The sequence below is a fragment of the Onychostoma macrolepis genome, chromosome 02, assembly GCF_012432095.1.
Source record: "Onychostoma macrolepis isolate SWU-2019 chromosome 02, ASM1243209v1, whole genome shotgun sequence".
NCBI lineage: Eukaryota > Metazoa > Chordata > Actinopteri > Cypriniformes > Cyprinidae > Onychostoma > Onychostoma macrolepis.
Genome location: NC_081156.1, coordinates 20816229 through 20831744, shown reverse-complemented (window position 1 = coordinate 20831744; position 15516 = coordinate 20816229). Strand labels below are relative to the sequence as shown.

At 37.3% G+C, this 15516-nt stretch overlaps 2 protein-coding genes and 1 non-coding gene across 4 annotated transcripts; all 3 read left to right on the top strand.

The window, feature by feature from the left end:
• The first annotated feature begins 127 nt into the window (after positions 1-127).
• On the top strand, positions 128-7206 carry abcf2a (ATP-binding cassette, sub-family F (GCN20), member 2a). Of its 2 annotated transcripts, none has more exons than XM_058755425.1 (15): positions 128-272; positions 1089-1272; positions 3118-3330; positions 3443-3625; positions 4041-4212; positions 4418-4513; positions 4863-4965; positions 5063-5158; positions 5260-5379; positions 5500-5589; positions 5681-5791; positions 5893-5955; positions 6156-6284; positions 6368-6571; positions 6684-7206. In XM_058755425.1, the coding sequence occupies exons 2-15, from the start codon at positions 1128-1130 to the stop codon at positions 6798-6800; spliced, it is 1842 nt and encodes a 613-aa protein (XP_058611408.1). In that variant the 5' UTR covers positions 128-272; positions 1089-1127; the 3' UTR covers positions 6801-7206. The 2 variants fall into 2 exon arrangements, with proteins under 2 accessions (XP_058611408.1, XP_058611399.1); XM_058755416.1 differs by lacking the exon at positions 128-272 and adding an exon at positions 834-990.
• On the top strand, positions 4597-4714 carry LOC131533477 (small nucleolar RNA SNORD89). The gene has a single exon (XR_009269123.1). It is a non-coding gene; the product is annotated as a small nucleolar RNA SNORD89 (small nucleolar RNA).
• A 552-nt stretch (positions 7207-7758) lies between the features above and the next one.
• faim2a (Fas apoptotic inhibitory molecule 2a) lies at positions 7759-15033 on the top strand. The gene is made up of 12 exons (XM_058762757.1): positions 7759-7838; positions 9509-9671; positions 9800-9933; positions 10427-10491; positions 10596-10649; positions 10756-10806; positions 10959-10998; positions 11122-11159; positions 11590-11677; positions 11761-11856; positions 12864-12917; positions 13001-15033. Exons 2-12 carry the CDS (start codon positions 9515-9517, stop codon positions 13145-13147), a joined length of 924 nt encoding a protein of 307 aa, XP_058618740.1. The 5' UTR covers positions 7759-7838; positions 9509-9514; the 3' UTR covers positions 13148-15033.
• The last annotated feature ends 483 nt before the right edge of the window (positions 15034-15516 follow it).

Here is a 15516-nt window from a genome sequence, read left to right as displayed (position 1 = left end):
CTATAAATTATAAGCATATATGTCTGTATGATTCACATTGCTAGTTGATTATATTACTCTTTTTAGGTCATCGTTTGTGACTAAACCGTGAAACAAACCACGCCCAGAAAACGCTCTCTCATCCATATGCAAAAAAGTGGGTGGAGAGTTCTTGTGTATCGGCCTCTGATTGGCTGCCGAGCCGGTATTGGTGACACGCGCCTCTTACCGCTTGTAGCGCGAGCCATGAGACCGCTTCTCTGGTGCTAGCGCCTCGTCAGGAAGAGAGCTAGGTAAGACAACGGCCTAATTCAACTAAAATTGCTTATTTACTCGTGTTAACTATCTATATCTGTGATGATCGATGTCTACAAAAAACTCATAACCTCATTTATTCGTACAATTTTTTTCTCTGGACGTCTTTCGGATTAACAGGCTAGTTTTACCGGCTGTTAGCTCGCCGGCTAGCTCGTGGTAACGGAGACTAGCGTGCGCTCCTCAACTAGTCTAACATGTTTTTTCGATTGATTCCACATTAATTTGCTGAACTTACTTACCTTATCACAATTTGGATACAAACCGCAGTTGTTCTATGTCCAGGTAGCAAGATTTACTCGTGATCTGGGATACACCGGTGTTTTATAGCTAGAGTTAGCATGGTGAAGTGGCTCATTGGTCGGGCCTTAGAGTTAACAGACACGCTTTTTTCTCTTAAGAGCAGAACTCTGATTTTTCGTTATTTTATTCGTTATTTGTGCTTTTAAAATTCATCGCGATATCATAGGTGTAATTTGCCGTGGAGTCTTTATGTTGTGCCGGTATCACGTCACCATTGTAGTTATTGCGCCTACACTGCGTCAGGGAAAAGTACTGGCCGACTCCACGTGAGCCGAGCCGAACCACTGTGCCCTCTGGTGCTTGCGGCTCGGCGGATCTTAAAAAGAGACCTTAAAACAACCCTGTGAACAAAGTATAAGTTTTTAGACGAATCGAATGTTGATTAAACAGGAAGTACGTTTGGGAACAGTGTGTACTTTGTAACGTATTTTTTCTGTAATCCTATGAGACCGTCTTTACCTCCAACAAAATTTTTTGTCTCTCTCTCACAGGTTTTCAGAGGTGTTCTGTTCCTGGTATTCACAGTTAAAATGCCATCTGATTTAGCAAAAAAGAAGGCGGCAAAGAAGAAAGAAGCAGCCAAAGCTCGTCAACGTACAAAGAAACCAGAGGATGGAGTGAATGGTGATGCAGAGAAACCCGAGAACCAGCAGAATGAAGCTGCTGAGGTCAATGGTAAGAAGAAACATTCAAGGGCAGTCTTAAAGCCTGTTCACACCAAAACAACAAATATACAATAAACATTAGAATTTGAGTGAATGTCCTTTTTTTTTTTTTTTTTTTTTTTTTATATATACATAACATCCAAAACGAGTGAATGTCTTTTAATATGTCTGGTCAGAGAGTAAGTATTATGTTTTTGGTCATGTGCCCTGGAGACACTGCTGTTACATAAAACCATGACTTGGTGGCGCTGGCTAACAGGATATTGCTAAGCGACAGTGAATAACTGAAATAATCCAAAACTGACTTTTTTTCTTTCTTTTTTTCTCCCTCTCTGTATCTGTTATTTGGTAAACCTCATAGCAGATTAAAAACGGCTATTTGAAGAGAAATTTTAATACTGTTTGCTTCATTGCCGTGCTATTGACAATAGACAGTGCATTTTGCTAATACACATTGGCCACAATTAACGGCACCCTTTTATTCAATACTTTTTGAAACCTCCATTTGCCAGTTTAACAGCTCTAAATTTTCTCCTATAATGCCTGATGAGGTTAGAGATGCCTGACAAGAGATCAGAGACCATTCCTTCATCCAGAATCACTCCAGACCCTTTAGATTCCCAGCTCCATGTTGGTGCTTCTCTTCAGTTCACCCCACTCATTTTCTATAGGGTTCAGATCAGAGGACTGGAATGGCCATAGCAGAAGCTTGTTTTGTGCTCAGTGACCAATTTTGTGTGCCTTTGATCACATTTACCAAGGGTGCCAATAATTCTGACCACTACTGTATATGTTTGTAAAATGGCACAGCTTTTTAAATATCTGAAAGTACACTTAACATCAGTCAGTCAAGCATTATAATATGATAATCAAGTAGGCCTATTATTTAATGATATAACTTTAGTAATTAAAATTTAAATTTGGTAACCATGTATGAATGCATATTAGTAATTTTAACTGAACTTAGGACTGGTGGTGGTGCTTTTTTGGTCTTTCAGTGTTTCTGTTAAAAAAAGAGAAAACGAACAATACTGATAAGATGATAATAATAATAATTCTACTAATAACAATATAAAACACACTAAGAATTAATGAGCTGCTGGATTCATGAATATTAATCAGGTTGTGTGCGTTCGCTCAAATTGATTTGCTGAGATCAAAACTGGGACAATAATAGGTGAGCACCAGCCAATGAGATTGCTGTTTGCACATTAGTTCCGCCCACTACCAGAGAAACCGGCAGTTCTTAAAAGTTGAAGAATTCCTAAGGAACTCCGTTATTTTGACAGGAAAATACAACAAAGAATATCGTTTGCATGTAGCGCGTCAATTCTGCATGTTATGTAAGACTGACTCGCTCTTTCTTTCTTTGCGTGTGCGACAGAGTCGTGTGCCTTCACACTACAGTTTACGGTTCGTCAAATACAGGAGATGATCCATATTTCTCAGTTCATCCATTGAGATGAACTGAGAAATATCACAGATCGCTTGACGGAGAGCGACACTCTGAAGCGCTCGGAGTGTTCGGCGAGTGAAAATATATCTGTGCTAAACTTATACTTAGCTTCCCACTCTCACACTGGCGAGTAAAATCTGATAATTTATTAGCCAGTGACTAATATTCACATATATTAGTCACTAATAGCCACATTTAGTCGCCCAGAGAGAAGATTCACTGGCGTATGCGAGTGATTTACTCGCAATGTAGAGGGTTGATTTTTGTTCAGCCTGTCTGTTATTATTTATTTATTTTAATTTTTTTATGCATTGGTCTGCTTCAAAACCTTTTGAAAAAGATGTTTCAAAACCTGATACTCACCAGCTTCCTTAACCCATTTGAATATTCCTTTTACAGGGGTTGCCAGTTTGACGAAGGAGCTGGATGAGTTTGAACTGAAGAAAACTGAGGCTCGGGCAGTGACTGGCGTGCTGGCATCTCATCCTAACAGCACTGATGTGCACATCAGCAGCTTGTCTCTCACCTTTCATGGACAGGAGCTGCTCAGTGACACTAGTTTGGAGCTCAACTCTGGCCGTCGGTATGGCCTTATTGGACTCAATGGAACTGGTAAATGAATAATCTGTTCATGTTGGGCTAATAGATCTCCTCTTGATGACTTTAGAAGTAACTTTAATTGACAGGCTCTAGATAACTTACTTGTATCTAAATGTTTGTGTAGGCAAATCCATGCTGCTGTCAGCGATTGGTCACAGGGAGGTGCCGATTCCAGAACACATTGATATCTACCACTTGACCCGTGAGATGGCTCCCAGTGAGAAGACCGCTCTGGAGTGTGTGATGGAGGTAGATGAAGAGAGGATCAAGCTGGAGAGAGAGGCTGAAAGGCTTGCTCATGAGGACTGTGAGTTTCAAAAACTGATCAAATGCAAATGGCATATTTCGATAGGATTAGTTCACCTAGAAAAGACAATTGGCGTTTACTTGTTCAAACCATACTAGTTTAACATGAATTGTTTGATTCCAAGACGTCTGAGAAGCAGTGACGGCGCAAGGATAAACATGTAATGGTGTTTAATGAACATTTTCTCATTTTGCTGGAGAATTATTTCATTAATAGGTCAGATCAAAATGAAAACTTTCCACGTTTTCATAGGAACTGTTTTTGTAACAGCTTCCTTTCCTAGGCGTGGTATATTGGTCATCTCAGCTTGAGAAGGCTCCTTAATTCTGTTCAGTTTTTAAGGAATCTCATGGTTGAGGAACACTTATTTGTAACTTGTGAATTTAATTATTTACCTTTGTTTATCAAACTTTAGCTGACTGTGCAAAGCTGATGGAGCTGTATGAGCGTTTGGAGGAGCTGGATGCTGATAAAGCCGAGATGAGGGCCTCACGGATCCTTCACGGTCTGGGCTTCACTACTGCCATGCAGCAGAAGAAACTCAAAGACTTCAGCGGTGGCTGGAGGATGCGTGTTGCTCTTGCTCGGTGAGCTTTCAGAATCTTATACCAAAGTTTAGAGCTGCTGGGAGATGATGTAAAAAAAGGCCGAATGATAGCGCAGTTGCGTTATGCTAACTGTGCAGTGACAAAAACTGTATGAAGCGTATTTTCTGATCCCTGTGCGTTTCTATGAATGCATTTGCATATAACTTTCAAGCATATGAACTCATGGTTTTTCTGGAATCTTAAGGGCACTGTTTCTCAAGCCTTTCATGTTGCTTTTGGATGAGCCAACAAACCACCTTGACTTGGATGCATGTGTGTGGCTGGAGGAAGAGCTCAGAGAGTAAGTCATTATTTTCAAAACCAAGTCTATGTGAGAATATTGTATAAAAGGGTTTGTTTATAATTTGTTTAATGTGGATTGTTGCTGATGAAATGATGTTAACAAAAGGCCGAATTGTAGCTCTTCCATCAAGCAGTTTGTTCTTGGTATGGATAGAGCTTTGACAAAAACTAGACCGAAGCGTTTAACTGATCTGTCAGCACAACTCAAATGCAGTTTTGTTTGAAGATGTTAGAGTACCACTTTTTTACAGTGCTCTAATCCTAACCCTATAGTAATATGATCCAGTTACTTGCAAACACTATGCTGAGAGCTGTGTGCTCAAGTTTTTCTTTTCTTCCTCTGACAGGTTCAAAAGAATTCTGGTTTTAATATCACATTCTCAGGACTTCCTTAATGGCGTTTGTACCAACATTACTCACCTGCATCAGCGCAAGCTGAAATATTACACGGTAAAAAGACTAATTCTGTCCCTCCTAAGCCCTTATATTTATTATAATTACAAATGTGCAGTTTCATTTATTTTATCATTTATCGTCTTCTGTAAAGGGTAACTATGACCAGTATATAAAGACCCGAGAGGAACTGGAGGAGAATCAGATGAAGCGGTTTAACTGGGAGCAGGACCAGATAGCACACATGAAGGTAAACTACTACTACATGTACCTTTCTTAACATGGAAATCTTCTGTGCCTAACCTCTTGTGATTGTTGTGGTTTTCTAAACCTGTTCCTGTTGATCCTCAGAACTACATTGCTCGGTTTGGTCACGGTTCTGCCAAGCTGGCCAGACAAGCTCAGAGCAAAGAGAAGACTCTACAGAAGATGGTTGCCTCAGGTCTTACTGAGCGTGTTGTGAATGACAAGGTAATGAAAGAACCATTTCCACGTGATCTCAGGCACAAGAAGTTTGCATTTTTATTTTTTTTTAATGTATGCCACATTTCAATTAGTAGCAAAATCACTCAAGCTGCTTTTTCCTTTCAGACCCTGTCATTTTATTTTCCTCCCTGTGGGAAGATCCCTCCTCCTGTCATTATGGTTCAGAATGTCAGCTTCAGGTATTCGGATAATACGGTACGCAGGTCTAATAAACAGTACCACATATTACACCCTTTTGTTGCATCTTTCTCTGGGTTGAGGTTCTCAATTTTTTTGTGTTCTATAGCCACACATTTATAAGAACCTGGAGTTTGGAATTGACTTGGACACACGGGTGGCCCTTGTGGGGCCCAATGGAGCGGGCAAGTCTACTTTGCTGAAGCTCCTTACTGGAGAGGTAAGGAACATCTTAACAAATGGATTTAAATTTGGTGTTCACACATTTTATGTAATTTAGAGTCTTAAGTATTGTGGTTTATAAAACATCTCCTCTTTCAGCTCCTGCCCACAGATGGTATGATTAGAAAACACTCCCATGTGAAGATTGGACGATATCATCAGGTCTGTTGGCTAGACCATTTGTCATGACATTTTATGTAGTAATATAGTAATTATAATGGATCAGAGTGATAAGTGAAGATAATGACACCAACTTAAGTGACCAAATTAATAACTTTAAAATACCACCAGATAATTTGAGTTCAGTGGCTTTAGACTGGTTTTAATAATATTAACTTGTGAGGTTTTGTTTCTTTCTCCAGCATCTAACAGAGCAACTGGAGCTTGACCTTTCACCTCTGGAATACATGATGAAGTGTTACCCTGAGATTAAAGAGAAGGAAGAAATGAGGAAAATCATTGGCCGCTATGGACTCACTGGCAAACAGCAGGTAGGTTGTCTTTTCTTTTTTCCTTTTTTTTTTTTACTTTATTTTAACCTGCAAATAAATCCTACTTTATCTATTTAAACTAGGTGAGCCCTATTAGGAATCTGTCTGATGGGCAGAAGTGCCGTGTCTGCTTTGCCTGGCTGGCCTGGCAGAATCCCCACATGCTCTTTCTCGATGAGCCGACCAATCACCTTGACATTGAAACTATTGATGCTCTGGCTGAGGCGATCAATGAATTTGAGGGTGGAATGATGCTGGTCAGCCACGACTTTAGGCTTATTCAGCAGGTAATGTGATCTTGCCCATCTTGTACATTTAACTATCATTTTATCTCTGTCAAGCTAATGCAGCTGACATGAGGTCTTTATTTTGTAGTAAAATTGGTTTGTTTCCTTGCAGGTGGCTCAGGAGATCTGGGTTTGTGAAAAGCAGACCATCACAAAATGGAGCAGGGACATTCTGGCCTACAAGGAACACCTAAAATCAAAAATCGACAAACAGCTGCATGATTTATAGCCAATAGAGCCCCCATAGAAGGCAGTTCCAACATCTCTGCCAACCAGACTATTGCTCTCCAGGAAATACTAGCATGCTGGCTAGACTGCAGTTTCAGTACCACCTTTAACACCCGAGTCAGTCACTGGGGTTTCCAGTGGAAGTAGCTGTCTTGTTTTCTTTTTTGTGTGTTAATATGCATCACAGTATTTGGACTTTACTTTCGAAAAACCTATTAAAAAATATGGGTGTGCACTTAAGTTTTGGGTTTTTTTTGTACTAGAACAGGCAAGGTCTATAGGACAAAGACTGTCATATGAACGATAAAGTAAACTTAAAGGACTCTTGATGAGGTTTTTTATTTTATCAAATATTGTTTAAAGCTGTATTTGCAATAATTGTCTAATTAAAAGCGTACATTTATTGATTTGGCTTGTACGTTTTTCTTGAAGTTTAAAACCTCTACATTATGCTCAAGGTCTATTGCTTTGGTTACTGAAAGAACCAGGAAGACTATGGTTTAAGTGTCTGCATAGCTGGAAGATTCTGGCTGCGCCTCTGCCTTTGTAATCAAACTGGGATTAATAAATATGTATCTTTAATATTTTACGAAACGGCAATATAACGGAATATTTTCTATAACGGAAAAGGGAGGTATAATTTACAGCTCATACATTTTTAACTTGATATATATGTTGTACAGTGTGACCATTTTTTAAACACTTTTTAACAAAGAAATCAAATTAGTAACGTTTAGTTTTTATTTAAAGGTAAGATTTATTCAGTATAACATTTTTAATTCTAAAAAGCACGGATTTCTACCCCGAAAACGTGCGTTTATGGATATATGGCCGTCGTTTATTTTTCTGACTTGTATGGAAAATAAAATATTTAGTCAATATGTTTAATAAATACAGTACAGTATTTTGTACCACCAGCATAAATACTTTCCATCTCGCCTATGATTCGCGTTTATCATTTCCGGAAACACCGGATGTACGTCATTACATGATTGAGTACATTGTTGTTCTCGAGTGTCACATTAGCTGTTACAGTAAGGTAAGTTGAAATTCAGAGCTTAATTTTTAACTAATTAAGTTGAACGTACATTTTAAAGTAATTACTAACAGCGTTATTCCTATATGCGCAAATCATTTGTCTTCTCCTGCACGACAGAATGGGCTTGAAAAGTGTCATCGATGTGCTAGCTAAGCTAAGCGCTGTCTTCATGTATATCAGTGCTGTCACTGCTGCTGACTTTAGTATGATAGTACTCATTAAGACTAATAGTTTAGGATTAGAGACTGCTGTGCGGTGTATTTGACAGCTCTGCATTCACTAGCCCGGTCAATATCTAAATTGATGTTCAATGTTTGTTATTGATGATAACTGATCGATAACACAACACTTTTTACAATTAACCATGTAAATACTACTGCTCATAATTGATGCATTAATTTCTAAAGCCGCCTCTAAATTATCAGCATGATGACCACTTCGACGCAGAAAGGGGGGAAAAACCTCTACATAATCTTCTTCTTGCCTTCTGTCATCTGGTTGCTTTTAGCAAGAAAAAGAACATTAAGTATCATTTTAAAAACGTCCACATTCAGGATGTGGTAAACGCGTCTATTTGCTGTGAAATCTTTAATAATTTTTAAAAGTAGATGTAAGATAAACAATTACTGCATCAAAGCCACTCAAGTTTCCTCGATTATCCAAATCATGTTAAAATGTGAGTATTAAATATGATACATCAGACTTTTGAGGAACGTTTATTTGTCTCATTCATCACTGGATTGTATTGCATTATATGTTTTGCCCCCTACAATAAATACTACATAGCTTTGATCATTAAACTATGCATTTAAATATCATCTCACTAAGACATATTGTTAGGAGATATAGAGTGACAACTAATATTTTTATGCAAAAGTCTGTTATGCTGTTATAAGTATCTGATTGATTTGCATTACTAGCTATCAGTTAAGCTTACTGTTTGGTCATATAAATAACATCTGCACCAAATTACATATTTTTGCTCAGTTTAAGCCTCTGTATTAAACTGAGGTATTTTTTTCTCCTCAAGTGTGTGCTCTGTATTCTCTCTATAGCATACTGTATGGACCATAAAAGCCTGATGCATCAAATATGATACAAAACATATTCAAACATGTTTAGGTTTTCTTTTAATCTTGTGTAAAGGTTCAATAAACTTTTCCATTTAAAAACAAAAAAACATTTTGTCTATTATATCAAATGTCAGTCTGTACAGAGTTAATGTATAAACATTATAATCTGGTCAGTTGAAAGATAATTTTATAAAGCTGTTCTTTAACCTTTCTGTCTGCCATTGGCTTAAAACAGGAAAGGATTCAAGTGTTAGGCTCATAATGAATTCATGTGGTGAAGACTTTCAAAGTTCCATTGGTGTTGGGGCATAAAATATTAATGTAAGCCGGGGTGCTCAAGTATCTAGTTGTGATTCCATCCTCAGATGATTTCTTTTATTGTGTTAATGGTATTGTTTTACAGTAGTAAAACACACTTAGGAAGGCTTGGTAGCCGAAACGTTTGTGTCTATTCCCTAATGGTAATGATTGTTCTCGTGAGTGCGGATCATTAATTTTTCTACAAAGCAACTTAACAGATTGACGCACCAAAACAAAAGAATCAAGTAGCGGAGGAGCGCAGTGCAGTGCAAACGACGTTGTTGAATTGTTTTACAGTAGACCATGAGTCTGCCAGCAGCCCCACCCAGCTATGCTGAAGCTACAGCAGGAGATAAAGAACAAGGAAATAGTAGCTTCACTTACGCCTCCCAGCCGCCCCCAATGCCACCCCCAACCATGCCCATGCATCCCAGCTGGGCTTATGTGCATCCCGGCCCCAGTAAGTGACCATTTATTATAATATCTTTAGTTATAGATGCAGAAGTTTTGGTAATAAGCAAGGGGCATTATCTTTGATGTCTTTCTTCTCTGTTTGAACAATGTTAATAGTGCAAAATGTCTGTTTAGGTCCAGGATATTCCAATGCGTATGCTGCAGACATGTCCTCACCCTTCTCTGACCCGAGCTCCAGCAGCAGCTTCGACGGCCTCAGTGGAAGCAACTGGGAGGACAAGAATGTCCGCCGCATGTTCATCAGGAAGGTGTGAAAGTCCTAATTCAATGGTTTTTCCATTTGCAACAGAAATGATGTGCCAGTAAAGATATTTCTAATGTTACAAAAAATCTCTATTTCAAATAAATGCCGTTCTGTTGAACTTTACATTGATCAAGGAATTCTCAAAAATGTATCACAGATTCTTCAAAAATATTAAGCAACACAACTGTTTTGAACATTGATAATAATAAGAAATATTTCTTGAGCACCAAATCAGCATATTAGAATGATTTCTGAAGGATCATGTGACCCTAAAGGCTGGAGTAATGGCAGCTGAAAATTCAACTTTTGCATTTAAAGAAAACAGCTGTTTTAAATTGTAATAATATTTCACAACATTGCTATTTTACAGTATTTTTTTATCAAATAAATACAGTCTTGATGATCATAAGAGATGTCTTTCAAAAACGTTCAAAAATGGTGATTAAATGGTGATGCATAAATATCCTAGTCTTGAAAAGCATGTATTTCATTCGCAGGTCTTCTGTATCCTCATGGTTCAGCTCATGGTCACATTTAGTGTGGTGTCGCTCTTCACATTTTGGTAAGTGATACACACTTCAGAGTACAAGACACAGCCCCATTTTATCCATTTATGCCACTTTTAAATGAAAGCGCTGCAATTGATGACCGTTCTGTGTTTCACAGTGAGCCAGTCCGGAAGTTCGTACAATACAATCGAGTTTTCTATCTCACCTCATAGTAAGTGACTGAATTATACACTGTTCTGTTTCCTCATTAGAGGTTTTGAGATTTTTTGTTTGAATTATATTTACCCTGTTGGTGACACTGCTTTGTTTTTGTCCAGCATGACTTTCATGGGAACATACCTGATGCTTGTATGCAGTACTAATGCACGGTAAGAAGATACTTTTTATTAAACATTCTGCTTGTTTTTGAGTTTGAGACCAGCATAGGAGATGTTTGCTCACATAGGAGATGTGGGATTTCAGGAACTCTGAGCTTCTTTAATATCCATCACTTATCTATCAGTGTTTGTTTAATCTACAGACGGAGATACCCTACCAATATGATCCTTCTAGCCATTTTTGTAAGTTGTCTCATTGATGATAAACACTCATTTATAATAAGTATAATAATAAGTATTCACTATCCTTTAACATTTTTAACCACCAGAAAAAGAAAGTGTTGAATTTTCTTGCTTTATTTTCAGACTTTGGCAATGTCCTATATGGCGGGCATGTTAGCCAGGTAAGAAGAACTTCATATTTAAACTTATTACCTTATATTCTATTAATATAAAACACAAAGCACTGCTAGAGGTGAGATATTCTTTATAATTGTTAAGATTTTTTTTCTTCCTTTTTTAGCTCTCTGTACTGAGAAAATGTTAGTGTAGACAAAATGTCCCACAAAGATTGCAATATCCAAAATCCTTGTCCTTGTAGGGACATTTTTTTGGGCCCTATGAGGAAAACAGCTTATAAATCAAACAGATTTAAGTTTTTTGAAGATCTAAAAATGCAGAAAGTTTTGTGTGAGGTTTAGGGTTAAGGTATTGGGATAAAAAAAACATTATGTCCATGGATACATCCTGTGTGTGTGTGTGTGTGTGTGTGTGTGTGTGTCGAATTTGCAGCACTACTTTCAGTTTTTAATTTCACTCTTTTTCTATCTTCAGCTACCATAATACCAAAGTGGTGATGATGTGTGTGGGCATCACAGCACTGGTGTGTCTGGCCATCACGCTCTTCTGTTTCCAATCCAGGGTGAGATTACTTTGTCCTAAACAGCTTCTTTCAAGTGCTTCATTTATGTGTAATTTGATAGAGTGTTGTCTTCTGTCATCTAGGTTGACTTCACCACCTGTCATGGATTACTTTTCTCCCTCATGATGGTGCTGATGATCACCGGGCTTCTGCTGTTCTTCACCGCACCATTTGGATATGTAAGCTGCTTGTAAACCCTTAATAGATATTTAAGTACTAGATCACTTTGAAGCTGTCACTATAATCCTGTGTCAGTATCGCTTAGATATACCTTTTATCTATATCTTTTTGAAATATGTACACTGTAAAAAATGACTGGCAAATGACTGTAAGAATGCTAACATAAAAATACGGCCTAATGCACTGTGGTAATATGGCAGAATTTTCTGTATAGATTTTTTTTTTTACAGGTGTTTTACCTATACTTCGAATAGCACATTGCATTGTATTGTGTTTTAGGGTTAAAGGAAATGTCTGTAAATTTTATAGAATATGTAGCCTACTGGAATTTTCTGTGGATGTTTTCTAACAGTGTATGGAAAAAACTGTTAATTGGTTAACGTTAAGTTACTTTTGTCTGTGGAAAAGCTACTTGTGGTAACCTTTGATCCATCATGTGACTTTCTCATTAAAGGGATAGTTCACCCAAAAATGAAAATTCTGTCAATAATTACTTACCCTCATGTCGTTCTAAACCCATAAGACCTTCGTTCATCTTCTGAACACAAATTAAGATATTTTTGATGCATTCTGCATTCTCCCATAGACAGCAATGTAATTAACGTGATCAAGTATGCTGTTCTGTGTCAGCTGCGCCATGCGTTTTCTACATGGTTTATGGTTTGATTTGAACGAAAACAGCGTATCTGTGTGGCACAGCTGACATAGAACAGCATACGTTGTTTACGTTCAGTGGATACTCTCCAAAATGGCGCTAGGGTGATGCAGAGGAGACAAATTTTTTTTGACCCAGATTATTTTACAGTGTATGCATTTCCCATGTGTTTCCAGTGCAATTCAAAAGAAGCTGATTTGTTTATATAATAGTTATTAATATATATTAATCATTATTAATGAATTATAATTATTATATATTGTCAGGTATCATGTTGAAGTCATAATTTTGATATCAATCCAACCATACAGTGCCGTGAACTCAAACATCTGCTTCTGTCTGTGGTTTTAGATACCCTGGTTGCATACTGCTTATGCTGGATTTGGTGCTCTGGTTTTCACTCTGGTTAGTACCCTTTAACTATGCAATATCGTCATGTTGATGTGCTTCATACAAGATGTAATTATCCTCTTTTTGTCATGCTTTAGTTTCTGGCATTTGACATGCAGCTGCTGATCGGCAACAGGCGGTACTCTCTGAACCCAGAGGAGCATGTGTTCGGGGCCATTTGCCTCTACATGGATGTGGTTTACATATTCCTCTTTTTCCTTCAGCTCTTTGGGAGCCGTGAGTGAGGTGTTCATGCTGTGTCCAGGCTTTAGCCTTTGTCCTCTGTTACACACACGCACGCACGCACACACACACACACACACACACACACCCTTCTCAGTTACTCCAAGGTTTGGTGAGGAGCGAACAGTCTTCCTTCATTCTGTGTGGCAGTTGAAGTTTGATGTGTGCTGTTGTTTTCCTTCTGGTCATGGTTAGGCAGCTCTTTGCACACCTCGTATGCACCCTCGCTGCAAGATAACCATGCAATCAATCAGATATACACATGCTGTTCAGGGTAGACAATCACTGCACATCATTTTTGTGTTTTCAGTTTAAGTGATTTGAAAAACCCTAGGTCATCTGCATTGAATAATGTTCCAGCACACAATAATTAGAAAAAATCAGTGTGTGATTTAGTGGGGAATATAGTGGCAGCACTTACTTGTCAATGGATATTATCCCTTTCGTTTGCACGTTGTGTAGTTGAAATGAATCTTAAACCTGACAGGCATTTCTTTGCCGGCAATCACTAAATGTATAACAGTCCTTTCAACCTAAGTTTTGTCAATCAGCAACATTGTGCAGTGAAATTATACGAGAGCTAGAGAGGCCCGTATGTGACACTTTGAATTGCTTTTTGTGCAATAACCTGCTCTTGAATGGGAGACAGAAGCTGGAGCTTACAGGAACTTGTTGCAGTCAGTAAATATTTCGTGCCTCTGAATGCTGGTTGATAATGAGATTTCAGTGTTGTTGTATGCAGCCAATGCAGATTTATAAAAAAATAAATAAAAAATTATACTGTGTGCCAAATACAATTCTGTCATGTGACGATGGCGGAGATTTTAAATGCGGCGCTTGGTCCAGCAGGTCATTTGTGAGGTCTGCAATATATGTCTATGAATTGCCTCGTAAATTAACTTGTAAGTGTGTGATACTTGGGTGTTTTTGCTAATTTCCAAGACACTTGATTGCTTTTATTTCAAATTTTCTAAGTCACCTTTGAGTAAAATGTTTTAGATACTGAATTATCAGGTGCTGACTTATTTGAAAAGAGATGACTTATTACATTCAGAAGAGACAAAAGATGATATAATGTGTTTTAAGCACATAGGGCTTATTTTCCATGGGCTTTAATATAATACTTCTCTTGTCTCTTAAGAACTTGTAGAGAGTGTGCTGACATTTTACTTGGGAAAACTTTTCTTAATTCTGAAAACCTCAATGGGTTTTTAGGTCATTTACACCTCTATTGACATTCCTCTTTGCTTGCATTTTAAACTGTTTCTATAAATTAAACATTCATCTTTTTGATGGATTGGTGTTTCATTTGTCACAGTGCGTTATAAGAGATTTGGGTAGAAAGCCTCACATACCCATATGCTTTATTTCCTGATTTAAGGCTATGCTAACCTACAGTATTGTTACTGAAATGGCAGTTTAAAAAAACACAAATTTATGTATTTTCTCATGTACATTTCACACATGCAACTTTGTTCCTTTTCAGATTAAATGTATAAATGCTTTACAGACACTGAAAGCTTAACTTGCTTGGTTTTGAAAGCTATTTTTTCAGCGGAAGGATTTAAATTTGAGGTGATCTGTGTAATTTTTTGTGCAGTTCTTATTGTACATGTGCATATAAAGTGTGAGTGTATATGGATCACCCTATGCCTTTCCTATTTCTCTTTCTCTGTGCACTTCTGTGTCTACAAATGAATACGTTTAACCTATAATTACTGCATGATCTGTGGTACAGAGACCCACTGTGTGCTAATTTAGAACTGAAAAGCATTCCCTCTTTTTCCTGTTAAAATACTAATGGCCAGTGGGTGATAACAGGATACTGTGTTGTTTTGTAACCTTATTTGTGCTTTAAAAATAAATAAACAGAACCGTGAATAATAAACTGGTGTGTTTTATGTGTTATTTCTGTTATGCAGTCATTTAAAAAAATATATATATCATCTTTAAACCTCCTCTTTACAGTTTATTTTGAAAATATTGTTTTATGGCTTTTTTTTAAGCTTTGCTCATGTTTATATATATATATATATATATATATATACAATTGTAAGTCGCTTGGGATAAAAACGTCTGCAAAATGACTAAATGTAAATGTAATGTATATATATATTCCCAATGAATAGGGAAATGTAAATAAATAAATAAAATTTCTAATCGTGATATTAGGAAGAAATTAAACGAATATGTTTGTAATATTTGAAAATGTGATTGTTTAAAATTATATAAAAATGTGAGACTTCAATATTTTTATTAATAATAATAAAACTACAGGAGTGACCCGTATGTTTGAGTGCAAAGGCATAAATGAATAATAATATAATAAATACATATTCAATGCACATTTCAGCAAAAGTCATATAAATAA

What these genes read in the sequence shown, in the direction of transcription:
- abcf2a (XM_058755416.1), top strand. An exon ending in AGCGTGTTGTGAATGACAAG is followed by an intron (nt 5,380 to 5,499) that starts GTAATGAAAGAA and finishes TTTTCCTTTCAG; the next exon opens with ACCCTGTCATTTTATTTTCC. An exon ending in ACTTTAGGCTTATTCAGCAG is followed by an intron (nt 6,572 to 6,683) that starts GTAATGTGATCT and finishes GTTTCCTTGCAG; the next exon opens with GTGGCTCAGGAGATCTGGGT.
- faim2a (XM_058762757.1), top strand. Translation starts at nt 9,515, where the DNA reads ATGAGTCTGCCAGCAGCCCCACCCAGCTATGCTGAAGCTACAGCAGGA. An exon ending in GCCGCATGTTCATCAGGAAG is followed by an intron (nt 9,934 to 10,426) that starts GTGTGAAAGTCC and finishes TTTCATTCGCAG; the next exon opens with GTCTTCTGTATCCTCATGGT. An exon ending in GTTTTCTATCTCACCTCATA is followed by an intron (nt 10,650 to 10,755) that starts GTAAGTGACTGA and finishes GTTTTTGTCCAG; the next exon opens with CATGACTTTCATGGGAACAT.